The 15,000-nt window shown below is 42.7% G+C and overlaps 1 protein-coding gene across 1 annotated transcript in view; it reads left to right on the forward strand.

Annotated features, from left to right (window-relative positions):
• Window positions 1-14,402, forward strand: part of pak1 (p21 protein (Cdc42/Rac)-activated kinase 1) — a 41,266-nt gene extending 26,864 nt beyond the window's left edge. The window contains exons 4-16 of the mRNA XM_068584560.1: window positions 186-280; window positions 732-879; window positions 1,048-1,085; window positions 1,920-2,033; window positions 4,451-4,706; window positions 7,748-7,811; window positions 7,970-8,018; window positions 8,877-8,989; window positions 9,171-9,288; window positions 9,586-9,685; window positions 10,132-10,328; window positions 10,840-10,977; window positions 12,179-14,402. Coding sequence (XP_068440661.1) covers window positions 186-280; window positions 732-879; window positions 1,048-1,085; window positions 1,920-2,033; window positions 4,451-4,706; window positions 7,748-7,811; window positions 7,970-8,018; window positions 8,877-8,989; window positions 9,171-9,288; window positions 9,586-9,685; window positions 10,132-10,328; window positions 10,840-10,977; window positions 12,179-12,265 — 1,517 coding nt within the window. The 3' untranslated portion in view covers window positions 12,266-14,402. The remainder of the gene's footprint in view (window positions 1-185; window positions 281-731; window positions 880-1,047; window positions 1,086-1,919; window positions 2,034-4,450; window positions 4,707-7,747; window positions 7,812-7,969; window positions 8,019-8,876; window positions 8,990-9,170; window positions 9,289-9,585; window positions 9,686-10,131; window positions 10,329-10,839; window positions 10,978-12,178) is intronic.
• Window positions 14,403-15,000: the final 598 nt, after the last annotated feature.

Genomic DNA, 15,000 nt, shown 5'->3' on the forward strand with positions numbered 1-15,000 from the left:
CTGCAGCCTCTGAGGGCCAAGTTAAGAATCCATTTTGTTTGTGTGCACTTTGTCCCTCATAACTTTTTATTCTAAAGGGAAATTAATTCTTGGACCATCCTGCGTCCTTAAATATATAATCTAGTTTAATCCGGTTTGTAAAATGTCCATGAAATGTTTGTCTTTTTTTTCTTCTTTTCCTCCAGCCTACAAGAAGAAGGAGCGTCCAGAGATTTCCCTGCCGTCTGATTTTGAACACACCATCCATGTCGGCTTCGACGCCGTTACTGGGGAGTTTACTGTAAGTGATTGTGTGTGTGTGTGTGTGTGTGGCCTTAATTTTTAATTGCTTACCAGACAACCTATGTTCATTGTTGCATGTGTGTGTGTGTTTGATACACACACATTTGGCAAATTAATCTTTTTAAATAGTCAAATAGTAAATTAGACTAAGAAGCCTTGTTTAGCTGACTCATTGTATCCGCATGACCAAGCTCTTATAGCGGGGACATTCTTTCTACTCTTACACACATCTACATGAACTTAAACATTTTTACTCAAGGGAGAGAGAGAAAGAGAGAGAGAGAGAGAGAGAGAGAGAGAGAGAGAGAGAGAGAGAGAGAGAGAGGGGTGACCCAGTTATGTGATTGAAGTACAAATATGACAAGACTGCCTTGTTAGGACTCAATAAATGTGTGTGCGTGCGTGTGTGGTGTGTGCGTGCATGCGTGTGTGCACGTGCGTGTGTGTAGGGCATGCCGGAGCAGTGGGCCAGGCTTCTGCAGACATCCAACATCACCAAACTGGAGCAGAAGAAGAACCCTCAGGCCGTCCTCGACGTTCTGAAGTTCTACGACTCGAAAGAAACGGCAAACAGTCAGAAGTACATGAGCTTCACAGGTACGCACACACACACACACACACACACACACACACACACACACACACACACACACACACACACATGCAAACAACAACACAAAGCTCAAGACACGCATACAAGTCTTGAGATTCCTCTTTACTTTTAGTTATTTTTATCATAATTTCTCATTGTACTTTCCTCTGCAGATAAAAACGCAGATGCCTACAGCTCCTCCACCACAACGGTAAGTCAGTGTGATTCTTGTTAAATCTGCCAGAGTGACGAGGAATGAAAGGAGTAATAGGAGAGGGAGAACTGAGGTGTAACAGGATGAGGAGATTAAAAGAAGGAGTGGAGGAGATGAGGTTTAATCTACCGTTTGACAAGACGGACCGGGGAAGAGAAGCAATATGGGTGGAGAGAGAACGAGAGACGGAGAGTAGCTGATGGTGTTGAGATGAGAGGGAGGTGAAAAAGGAAGAATATGTTCAAAAGAGAATGTAAAAAGAAGTTAATATGTGAAATAATTAAGGATGTTTTTTTCTTTCTGCTTTGCAAATGTCTGAAAGGTGCTTTTGAAACCAAACTATGAAGGTGAGAATAGAGAGAAGGGGGGGGCAGGAAGTGATGATGATGCCACACCTAGAGATGCACTCCTCTCTCTCTTCCCCTCTCTCTGCATTGTGAATCAGCATCTTTTCCTCCTTTCACCATTGCCCTGTCTCTGCAGCTTGGCCACCGGCCGAGCCTCGGACTGTCAGAGAGAGACGGAGCAGAGAGGAAGAGGAGAGGGATGTTGGAGGGGAGGATGTGTGACTAGTGGCCTCAGGAGCCAGACATAGCGAGAGCTTTCAGACATCAACAGTAATGACGAGAGGAGGGCGAGAGAAAAAAGGGTGGCAGGACAGACCAAAAGGGAAAGGAGGAGAAGAGCTGGAGGGCTTCTCTGCACGATGAGATGAGGAAGCAATAGAAGAAGAGACGGTAACCGTAGGAGGCAATGCTGGGTCTGATGTTTGCTCATGTGACGATGATGTCACTGAAGCTCCGCCTTCTTCCTCCCTGTGACGTCACGCAGAGTTCCAAGGCCGTGTCGGAGACGCCCGCCATCGCGACCGTATCTGAGGACGACGACGAAGATGAGGCTGAGCCCCCGCCGGTGATCGCCCCCCGACCAGAGCACACCAAATCAGTAAGGACACGCACGAACAGGATGTTCATCATGACGGGTTTCATTATGAGGGTTCAAGGACCTGCTGAAAGATTTTGATACTGTGCAAAATATATATAGCAACCTACTGAGGGGTGTGTGTGTGTATGTATGTGTGTTCTCCAAGTCAAGTTAGGATCTCTCACACACACTCATGAGGTTAACTAATCTGACATGAGGCTTCACTTCTTTCCATTCACAGTGACACTCTCAGTTCTTCATAGACTGACTTTAACGTTACGACTCAGTTGCCATTTTATTGGCTACACTTGGCTAAACTAAGGACATCCCATACAACAGCCATTAAGGTCCTCCTTTCCACTGTCTTTAAGATTATGTCTGCACTATAGTATCAACAATTCATCTTTTAGTGCAAGAACAAACCCTTCATTGCAGTAGAAGTTGTTGCAGGACTGTTGTATTAGACTGGATAAACTGGCATTACTGAGTGTAATTATTTTGTGTTTTGTTTTTTATAATCAAACCATAGTTTTGTTTCCAACATGCCAAGTGAAGATATCCACCACCGTTTCCCAGAGTGAACGATAACACCATTAAATGTCAAAGAGGTTTAGTTCATCATTATATGAGACAAAGAAAAAGCAGCCGGTCCACAGTTGAGAAGCCGGAACTGAAAACAATGACTCCAGCGCTTATCAAGATAAGATAAGATAATCCTTTAGTAAGATTAGACTTTATTAGTCCTGGAGTGTCTACAAGATAGATTGGATAGATTGGGTTGGATGTTTGGGCTCTACATGAGTTCTATGTGTCTTTCTAATCCCCACCTGGAAAACCTTCAGAGTTTATGATAGTGAATATTATATTATACAAATACCAAAAATATAATTACATACTGGTTTCCTTTATGTCTACAGCTGGGAAAGAAACACAAATTAGCAAACAACTTCATACATTTCTTTTTTATGTTCTTTCCTCACACACACACACACACACACACACACGCACACACACACACACACACACACACACACACACACACACACACACACACACACACACACACAGACAAACATTGTTGCTCCTCTGTCAGACAGGTTGGCGGTTGAGAGGCTGCTTCCATGGCGCCACCAGTTTCCACGGTGACTCGTCTTGTGCACCCGACTGAAGCTCACACACACACAAGAGCACGCACGCACACACACGCACACACGCACACACCCAATTCCAACAGGTTGGGAGTGGACTCAAATGCCTCACAGCTCAGTTGCAGCATTCTGTTCACACAGCTAGCACAAGCTAACAATACATAGATTTGATATATTATTTAAGTATATCCATATATATGTATTTTTAAAGATTGCCATTGTTTACAACACTGGGCTGCATTTTAGTTATTTGTTTTTCCTATATTTCTTCATGGACAGAATCAGGAGCTCCTCTAGCTCGTCCAACATGTCCTCCATCACCTGCTAATGCAGTTGAAGTGCAGAGCACTTTGAACAGTCAGCAGCACCTCAAAACTATAACGCTACTCTGACAAAGCTTATTATGCACCTGATGTTCCTCATGATGGGTTACATTACGGGAGCAGGGTTCAGGAATCTGCTGATTGATTTTCATACTGTGCAAAAAAATGAATGGCAACCAACTGAGGTCTGCTGCGGTCGTGAGAACCCGTCCACATCGCTCCAGCACAGCGGGTTTCAAAATGACTCGCTGTCATTCAGGAAGTCTCCGTTAACAGAGCCAGCGCCAGATATGATTAAGTTATGTCACTTAGTGTTAATATTGATTTAGAGATGTAAGATGAATAAAATATGACATATATAGAAGCAAGAATCAACATAATATGGTATGATATGGCAGACTGAGATAGTACAGGATATGACATAATATAAGGTGAAAGATAGTGATATAGTCATATACTAAAAAAATAGATGAGAGTACTATATTACAGCAATTTAACATAGAATGGAATAGAATATATACAGATATGTAAAGAATTGTTAAATATAGTGACATCTGAAGTGTAGTATGATTATAATGTAGATAAATACAGTGTAATATTATATACATGTACTGTGTTTTAAACGTGTGTGAAGATAAACATTGCTCTAGTTCGAGATGGACAGAGGACACTCGAGATATTGATGAACAATTATTAATAAATCAGCTGCTAATAAATAGTCCAAGGAACACTGTCCAGGCAACAAATGGTTATTTATTGTGATGAGTGTAGGCAAGCTAATGTTTTTATTTTGTGACATAATTACTGATCAGGTAACATGATGTAAAATCAGTGCCGTACTATGTTTATTGATGGCGTCTCACTCAGCCTGCTGTTGGATGTTGTTCCTCTTCGCACTTTGTTTCAAAAGTCGGTAGAAGACTATTTGCTTCAGAGTGGTGTAACACCGTCTCCGTTGCTCCTTCAGATATACACTCGCTCGGTGATCGAGCCCCTCCCTCCTTCTCCTCCCACCAAAGATGCTGCGACCTCGCCCATCTCCCCGCCGCCGGCCTCCGGAGCCGGGGCCGGAGCCGCCTCTCCCGCCACGCCCACCCCTGCTACGGAAGGAGTTCCCAGCAGCCCTCCCAGTGCGAGCCCCGCCCCCGGGCCTTCAGTGCCCCGCCCCCAGGACAAAACCAGAAAGAAGAAGATGTCGGACGAGGAGATCCTGGAAAAACTACGTAAGGCTTGTTCACGCACTCACACTTGAGATTACTGCATTATTTTGATTGAGGACTCCCTTAAAAGGTCACATGACCAGTAGTTTACATCACTGACACCGGCTGAACAGAGAAACTACGTCAAACTACGAAACTATGGCCACAAGTATTGGGACACCTGAGTCCTCTTTGTTATCTGACCTTCACATTGCGCTGCCTTCAGGGCACGCTGGTGCATGTGAGCGTCCTCCACTATAGCTCACAGCCGAGCTCGCTCTGCACTGCCGTGATGACACCGCGGAGCACCCACACCCTGGTTCTCTATCTGGTTCTCTCTTCTGGTTCTCCCCCTGGTTCCTTCCCTGGTTCTCCCTCTGGTTCTCCCCCTGGTTCTACATCTGGTTCTCTATCTGGTTCTCCCTCTGGTTCCCCCCCTGGTTCCTTCCCTGGTTCTGCATCTGGTTCTCCCCCTGGTTCTCTATCTGGTTCTCCCTCTGGTCCCCCCCCCCTGGTTCTGCATCTGGTTCTCCATATGGTTCTGCATCTCGCACACTAGTCTTATATATATATATATATATATGTGTATATATATATATATATGTGTGTATATATATATATATATATATATATATATATATATATATATATATATATATGTGTATATATATATATATATATACATATATATATATATATATCATATGTATATATATATGTGTATATATATACATATATATATATATATATATATATATATATATATATATATATATATATGTGTCTGTTTTCCAGTAGAGCAGCGTGATGCAGCTCCAACCTGCTGTAGTTCAGCGAGTCTCCGAGAGTTAATTTTAGCTTCTAAACACTCTTTTTATTTTTGACTCGCCATTTCATCACTTTCTTTTTAACACAAGCGCACACACACACACACACACTCACACTCACACACACACTCACACACACACACTCACACACACACACACACACACACACACACACACACACACGTTTTCTCCCAGGCTGCTGATTTTTGGCAGGTTGGTGCAATAAGTATTGTACTGTGTTTTTAACAAGTAGAACTTCTATTAATAGTACATATTAACACAATTATTTGAATCATGCAACATACAGGCCCTCCTCCATGGAGAAGGACTTTGCTACTTTAGGCGTCCACCTCGTGGTTATGGCGGTGGTTCTGTGGGACGTGAGCGGCGTTACATCATGATACACCTCTCATGATATAACTCCCACCACGTCTCAGATCCTTTCAAAAGTTTTCTTTATTGAAGCGTTCATGTCCAGTCTTCTTTACCTTTTAGTAGTATTTGTCCTCGGTGTTGTTACTGTAGCTGTCGACGTGACGTTCACACACAGCTTTTCTCTCTGGAAGTCCTTCTTTCCTCCCTGACTGAAAGCTGGGCGATCGTCTGGGTAACACTCCTGATGTCCATTCAAGTGAAAGGAGAGCACGAACACTGAAGGACTGACGTCTGTTTGTTTAATCCTGAGCTGTGAGGTTACATACATAGCTGTAGTTTTGTTTCATCTTCAGACGTTTTTTTACTTATTAAAAGAAACAAATAATCCAAATATGAAGTGATTTCCACAGCACGTCATAAAGCTGTTGAAAGTCTTGTTTCACACAAAGTGTGTGTACTTTAAAATCTTAAACGTAGAAAGAGTGTGAGACGTTTGGGATGATGTGACTTAAAGTCTGGAAAATGTTGCCACATCCTACATATTGAAATCAAAGTCTATTTCTAAACTTTGTGTTTTGTCTAAAAAACTAAACAATTCTTCATCAAAACAATTCATAAAAAGCACAATACATCTAATTTTTAAAAACATACCCTTAACGGAAAAAAATAAACATTAATTATGATTATTATGATTATTTTCAACCTTTTTGTTGTGTCCAATGGAAATAAAGCAAATAAAACTATTCAGTAGAAAAAATTAATTATTAGACAGTCAGAAAAGAATGAACATAATTGTGTACATAAATGAGTCCTCCGATGAACCTGTGTGCTTTGACTAAATCGTGCCACAACACTTCAGAATAAAAGCACAGATAAAATGATAAATAAAAACAAAGCTCTCCCAGTATTGACATGTGTTGTTGTGTATTTGTAATAAAAGCCTGTATATTTTTTAAACCATGCCCCACGCCTGTCCAGATGTGCTCAGATCTCCCTCTGCTGGTAAGACCAGGATACTGCCTGTCTGTGTGTCCGTCTCTCTGACTGACAGACCTGATATCCACTGTCCCCGCCCCCACTGTCCAATCCTCACGTCTGATTGGTCGTCCTCTCTCTCCATCCGTTGTCTCCTGCAGTTACAGACCGACTCCACGTTTTGTCCTCTAATCACTTTCCTCTGTGCTCTCTGATGACTGAGCTGCAAATGGAGCTGCCTTCCTCCTCCTCCTCCTGTCTGTCTCTCTTTCTTCCTGTCTCTCTTTCTTCTGTTCTTTCTGTCTCTTTTGTCCTTCACTTCTTTCTGTCTTCTATCCTTCATTAATTTCTGTATTTGTTCTTTCTTGTGTCCTTTCTTTCAGGCTTTATTTTATTCTTTCTTTCCATTGTGTCTTTCTTCAGTTTTTTCCATCTTACTTCTTCCTTTCCTCTTTTTTTTTTGGGCGTCTTTTTCAGCCTTAAAGTCTTTCCTGATTCCTCCCTTTCTTGCCTAATTTCTTTCATTTGTTCTTCCGTCTTGATTCCCCGCTTTCTTACCTAATTTCTTCCGTTGTGTTCGGTCCTGTTGGTTTTTCTATTCTTTGTCTTCATCGCCTTCCTGATTTACTTTCTGACCTGTTTAGTTTGTGTCTTGTTCCTCCTCTTCTCTCTTCTCTTCCTCCCAGACAGCATGCTGCATTGATCTGCGTGTGATGAACATAGAGTAGAATCTGGATGGATAGAAAGACACACGACTCTTCTTTTCATCCAGATTCAGTTGAACAATAAAAAGAAGACATGAGTACCATTCCGCTGTGGATTAAAGGGCCTCGTTCATCCTTCTCTGAATACGTTTCTCTGAGCGGTTCTTTTCTTTCTTTGCCTCAGGGACGATCGTGAGTGTGGGAGATCCCAAGAAGAAATATACAAGCTTCGAGAAGATCGGACAGGGGTGAGTGTCACGATCTACTGCGGCTGAGTCCACACTGCAAGTCTCCTGTGATTGTTCCGGTCACTTAAAGACGGGGTGAACTGTTCCAGAGAAAGATGGTCATTATACAATGTCAATGACATCACGTTGATGTGGCGCTTGCTGTTGTGTGTTTCCAGGGCGTCTGGGACGGTGTACACAGCCACAGACATCGCTACAGGACAGGAGGTCGGTATTGTTGTCTTCTTCCCGACACCCTTCCGCTCTCTGCTCCTTCAGCTCACAGCCAGCCTCAGTCGGTGTCACAGAGGGAACACTGACAGGGCTAAAACCCTAGCCATGTTGGTAAAACTGGAGCATCGTGTCCTGGAGTTTTAAGGCAATCCATCCAATGATTGTCTGTCAAGCTATGCTGCTAATATGGCTAAAACAATGACACACCCACAGAAAGATCTAGTTTTTGTAAAGACTCAAATTCAGAGTTTGTGCTTTCAACCCTTCGCAACATCGATGAAGAATTTACCAGAAAAGAAAAGCATGAAAGTCTCAAATTGAACTTGACTGCGACCAGACAGCGCGTTAACGGTCCCACCCAGAGACAAGAGGAATGGACTGAAATGTCCTGAAGCCAAAGAAGTAGAGGGGAAATAAAGCTGGAGATGACTTCAAACAGACAAAGTGTCCAGTCAGTTTACGTGTCGGCTGAATGGCTAAAGTCTACAGAAAGTCTACAGGAGGTGATCCGTGGTGCTGAAGGGAGTTCTGTGAGAGCAGTGCGTCCTGATGGCGCCTGCATAGAGAGGACTTTGTGACAGTGACTGCATTAGTGTTTAGCCTGCGACGTCCCAGGTTCATTATTTAAGTCTGTCAGGAGAAGCCTCCTTAGTTTCACCCTGAGGTTTAGTGTGCGCTCACTTTTTAATGTCCACCGCGCCGCCTAACCACTTTCTGCTGCCGTCGGTGGAGAGGTTTCTCTCTGGCTTCTCTCACATTAGCTTTCTCTTTCTAATTCTCCCTTACTTCTCCAAGCTATGTGCTCTCAGGGTCATCTCACATCTTATTACTATTTTCTATTTTCTCTCTCAGGTTGCCATCAAACAGATGAACCTGCAGCAGCAGCCCAAGAAGGAGCTGATCATCAATGAGATCCTGGTGATGAGGGAAAATAAGAACCCCAACATTGTAAACTACCTGGACAGGTTAGACACGCACACACACACACACACACACACACACACACACACACACACACACACACACACACACACACACACACACGCTTTCTGGAGGTTTCTGTTTATGTGTTTTTTCTTGTGACTGCAGTAAATGTCTCATGTTTTATTGTGAATCTGAACCTGCGTGTGTTGATGGTTTCCATAGTTACCTGGTGGGGGACGAGCTGTGGGTGGTGATGGAGTACCTGGCCGGAGGTTCGTTGACGGACGTCGTCACGGAGACCTGCATGGATGAAGCCCAGATAGCTGCTGTGTGCAGAGAGGTAAGGAGACAAGACACAGGAGACAGGAGATATCATTTTGGTTGGAAATTCATTTTTAAATGCCCATGTCGGTCTTCTGCTTCTGTCTCACTCTACTCCTTTTTTCTCTTTGTGTGTGTGTGTCTCTCTCTCTCTCTCTCTCTCTCTCTCTCTCTCTCTCTCTCTCTCTCTCTCTCTCTCTCTCTCTCTCTCTCTCCGTCCCTCTAATGGTCTGTCTCCCTCTCTCTCTGTCCCTCTAACTGTCTCTCTCTCTCTGTTTGTCCCTCTAACGGTCTGTCTCTCTCTCCCTCTCTTCAGTGTCTCCAGGCTTTGGAGTTCCTCCACTTCAACCAGGTCATCCATCGAGACATTAAGAGCGACAACATCCTGCTGGGCATGGACGGCTCCGTCAAGCTTAGTCAGTCTATAGATGACATCATTTCGTATTTATTGTATCGTACTTATTGTCTATTATCATTGGCTAAGAGTGCTTATAGGGCGTAGGATTGTTGTTGTAGTTGCTGGCTTTGGCTGGCAGGGGGAGCTGTGACTCTAGTGTTGAAGTTCAGTGAGGGAACAATGATCAACTTTCAGTGCTGCATTTCTCTTGACGAAATATTTTATACGGTAACATACAACTTAAATGTTTCTATTTTTAACTTAAATGAAAGACTTTTACAGATAATAAATGATAAATGGGTGAACTCATGCTGTGAAATCATGGATTCACTCTTCCCTCTGTCTCCGTCCTCTGTCTTTTGTCCTCTGTCTTTTTTCCTCTGCCCTCTGTCTTTTGTCCTCTGTCTTTTGTCCTCTGCCTTCTGTCTTTTGTCCTCTGCCCTCTGTCCTCTGTCCTCCTCACAGCCGACTTTGGGTTCTGCGCTCAGATCACCCCGGAGCAGAGCAAGCGCAGCACCATGGTGGGCACTCCGTACTGGATGGCCCCGGAGGTCGTGACCCGCAAAGCCTACGGCCCCAAAGTGGACATCTGGTCCCTGGGCATCATGGCCATAGAGATGGTGGAGGGGGAGCCGCCGTACCTCAACGAGAACCCGCTGAGGGTGAGACGTGTTCCCTATGAAAGCTGCAGAACATGGACATCCTACTGGACTGAATGACAGATCAGGAATATTAGATTTCAGGATGAGACCATATGCAGATACTGTTTTTGAATAGAGGGACTGGTGCATTATGGGGTTGTTCTTTTTAAAAGTTATTCATCCCTGTTTCACCTGCGTGAGCTTTTTGTCAACTCGTGTGAAGTGTTTTGTCGCCACAAAGGAAATAAATTCAAAGGTGTCGTTACCATAGAGACAGATCAGGGATTGAAGTAATTTGTCAAGGAGCCAGGAATTATGAGTCACATATCTTTCTCTTATAATCATCCGGAGTATCTCTACTGTAGTTTATTATGTACACATGACTGTTCCTATAAGACAAGATACCATCCATCTATTTTCTCATGCCACCTGAGGACATTTACTGTTTGTGATATTGAGCTAAATCTATGAAAATGCAGCCATGTGTGTGTGTGTGTGTGTGTGTGTGTGTGTGTGTGTGTGTGTGTGTCAGGCGCTGTATCTCATAGCAACCAACGGGACGCCGGAACTTCAGAATCCGGAGAAGCTGTCGACAACGTTCAGGGACTTCCTGAACCGATGTCTGGAGATGGACGTGGAGAAGAGAGGGTCGGCAAAAGAGCTGCTGCAGGTACAGCAGCTGTGTGTTGTTGTGTGTGTTGTTGTGTGTATGTTTACACATTTCATCCAGTTTTTATGAGGTTCAGCTGTCGACAGACAGACAGTAACTTGGGTCGTGTCAGTGTACGATGACTCAGAGCTGAGAGGTGAAACTGGGACTTTATACAGTTTCAGAAGGAGGTCTGTTATAGAATTACTCAATATATATATATATATATGTTTATATATATATATATATGCGGAATATATATATATATATATATATATATATATATATATATATATATATATATATATATATATATATATATGTATGTATACCATACAATAAAATAGCAGAGCAAAACATATGACATTTAAGAAAATGAACCTTTATGAAACAAAACCTATTTTTAGGCCTCTGCTTGAAAATTGCATCCCCAAACTAAAAAGGGTGCATCTCTGCAACCACTCAGGCAGTTTGAATAATGCTGGTGTGAGAATAAAAGGTACGTGTGTGAGATGTTGTTCAGATGTGTAAATATTAGGGCTCGGCAGATTAACGCATTAACACAAAATTAATCTGGCAATCCTTTAACAACGTTAACTATTTGATCATGCGTTAACTGCATGTTTGTTTGGTTTTGCATTGGGAGGAGCTTATTGCTTTAAATCTCTCCAGGCGGCGTAGTTCAGACCTGGCGTCTCACGGCTCTCCTAGTCTGGCCCGCATGAGTCCAGATTGAAAGTTTATCGCACATGCCATAAGCTCCTGACCTGATCCACCATGCAGAGCACTTGAAAGCAGCATCACTTCTGAATCTTTACTCTTCTCTCAAAGACGAGAACTTTCCTCACATCACAAGATGTTCAGTGCACTTGTTCAAGAGAACACAGACTGGACTTTTCTCACTGAGGAAGAAAAACTGAACTGAGAACATGAAAAGCACTTATTGCTTTTGTATAAAGTTAAAGGGGCGGCTGTAGCTCAGGGGGATGAGCGGTCGTCCCGTTACCACAAGGTAGCCGGTTTCAGGCATCTGGCCAGAGATGATTTATTCTAAAGTCTTATTTCAGTAACATTATATTTTTTAGAAAAATGAAATTAATTTTAGGCAGTGGACTGAATTATTTCTCTTTTCTCCACCTCCCTCCCCTGTTCCCTCTCCCATTCTTCTTCTCCTTCCCTCTCCCCTTCTCCCCGTTCTTCCTCTTCCTCCTCCTCCTCCCAGCACCAGTTCCTGAAGATGGCGAAGCCCCTGTCCAGTCTGACTCCTCTCATCGTGGCTGCAAAGGAGGCGGCTAAGAACAACCGCTAGCAAGCCTTGCACTCCCCCGTCTGTCTCCCCCTCCATCCCTCCCTCCTTCTCTCACTCTGTCTGCCATCCCTCCTTCCTCTCTCTTTCTTCTCCTTATCTTTTTTCTTGATAGACCGGAAAGCAGTCCATGGCAAAAGTCGAAGGTCCTCCTCCTTTACCCGGTGACCTTTGAGCTTTGAACTTGATCTCCCTCATAACCTCACAGGGAGGAAGATGGGGAGTTTCTTCCTCTAACTCTTTGTCCGACATTCCGCTGGACTTGATCAGGAAGACGAAGGCTCTCCATCTGAATGACATCATCTGTGATGTCATCACTTACATCATCGACCACCTCAGCCAGTGTGAACAACCCAAGCTTTATGTCACACATCTATGGGTTTCAGTTTGACTTATTTCAGCATTTTCTATCTAAAAGTGCATTTGTTGAATTTCATTTTATCACTATTTTTAATCAACATTTCTGTGTGTGTGTGTGTGTGTGTGTGTTTAAGTGTGTGTTTTGTCAAGTCAAGTTCATGGTAACGTTACCTGCCATAGTTTTTGACACAGAGCAGGTGAGGTACTTTGTGGTGTCTGCGGTGTGAGCTGTGAGTTAGAGAATATGAATTATAATAAAGTCCGGGCATGGCGGCCTGGAGCCGTTGATGGACCGAGTTTGGACGCTTTCGAGGTTTCCCTCAATTTTGTTCCTCCTACTTTTATTAGGTTTTGCAAATAATTCACAGTGGCTGAAGGAATATTATATGTAGCATCACAATTCTATAACATCGTCTGACTCGAGCCAGACAATGAAAAAAGAAAACCTCCTTTTTTCTTATTTCACTGTTCTGAGGAAAATGTTTTCCAATCAGAGCCGAAATTGTTACAAATGCGTGAAGTTAGCAACAAATTAATAGTCTTCTCCAAGAAACAAAAGCTTTATTGTGACGTGATTGTCTTGAAATGACAAATGTAGACGGCAGAAAAAACTAATTACCTTTAGCTCAAAGTAATGTTTGCGTAGCAGCGCTGTTTAACTGAAGTAATGTTTGGCAGTGGTGCTCTTTAAATGAAGACACACGTAGACACTTCATGTCGTCCATTTAGAGTTGAATTGACCATAAAGCAAAGTGGGCTTCAGGGTGGGCTTCCAGTAATGGACAGGTCGCTGCCAACAGAGTCTGCTGTCTATACGTCACGCCTCACTTCTGTTCATTGGTGAATAAAAAACAACATTTCAACGGACATAATCCAAGATGGCAACTACAAAATCAGCAAATTTGAGGCTTCATAACATCAGTCCCCAAACCAGTGGGTGATATCGCAATGATGCCGTCCACTTCTCATGTCCGGGCCGCGGTGTTGACCTTTCTAAACCAGTACAAGGCGTCACACTCGTTTGTCTTTGTGAAGCAAAAAGTGTTAAAACGCTTCAAAAAGTTGGAATTAATTTGAAACATCTCTGAATTTTGAGTCGCAGCGATGCCCAAATCAGGTCAGCATCATCTTCAGACATCTAATGATGAAATGTGCTGTTTTACCCATAATCCCCTGTGCCAAACTCGATCCATCAGCGGCTCTGGGACATTACTGTCTGTGAGTGTTCAGGGGGGTTTGAAGGGAGAGAATGTGCATGACAACCACCCTTTTTTTAATACGGTACATTCAACACAGAACAAAACGAGTCACAAGTAGACTGCTTGTGTGCAGTGTGCATAAATATTCAATCTGTATCTTATTTTCCAGAAGATGAGACAAATAAATGCTACGATGGTACGTCGGTATTTTCTGCCCGGTGGACCGCGTGGGACCCCGGAACCCTCTGAACATAAGGTGTATATTTTAAGTAAAAAAAAAGAGGGGGAAAGAAAAGCGATGACAAAAAAAGAGGACAACAATCTGTTTCAGCCTTTGTTTACAAACCATTGTTTTTTTAATGATTGATGTCAGAAGATTACTTTTTGATTTGAATACTTGTTTTGGATTCATTTTTTCCTGCTGAAAGAAGTTTTTACAGCAGAGAAGAAAAGTTTTTCTTGCCGGCAAAAAAACAACAAAGTCACAGGTTGAAATCCTACAAGAGCCAAAGCTTCCATCAACGCTCGCTCGCTCTGGATCTCAGCGTTGGATTAAAAGAATGCTGCAATGTAAATAAAACATTTCCAAAACATCTATTCAAAACTGTCCGTTTGATTTCTGCTGTTTGCTGTTTTTATCTAGAAGTTTGTATATGATGTGCCCCTGGCCTTAAACTGTTTCAAAGGTGCAAGACAACTTAAGTAACATTTTGAGGCAACAGAATGTTATTGCTGTAATTTATGAATTATTTTATTTTTTATTATTATTGATTCGCCTGTTGCGCCACCTCCCCAAACGATACTTGGCTAGTACGGATTTAAAATACTAATCAGCAGCAAACTAATATTAATCAAAATATTAGCAGACAGATTTTCTAATCATCTAACCTTTACAGCGCTGCAACAGGAAGCGGCATCTTAACCAAATCACCAGTCACCAGCTGCTTGCTCACCTGATTTTGTGACAACAATTCTCTTTTTTTTAAAAACATGAACTTAATTATCTCCGCAACCACGTTTATTCACTTAATTTAAGTGCTACAATACTGTAACACTTGTGAGAATATAATATGGTTCAAAAATGAAAGTAACTGTTAAATTGAAGTACTGACGCAACTCCATGAACTTAATGCAGCGACGTAACGTTGAACTAAACTGGTGATAAGTTCCCTTAGCAAA

The sequence above is a fragment of the Clinocottus analis genome, unplaced genomic scaffold (assembly GCF_023055335.1).
Source record: "Clinocottus analis isolate CAN_PGR_092001 unplaced genomic scaffold, fCliAna1.0.p SCAF_2, whole genome shotgun sequence".
Lineage (NCBI taxonomy): Eukaryota > Metazoa > Chordata > Actinopteri > Perciformes > Cottidae > Clinocottus > Clinocottus analis.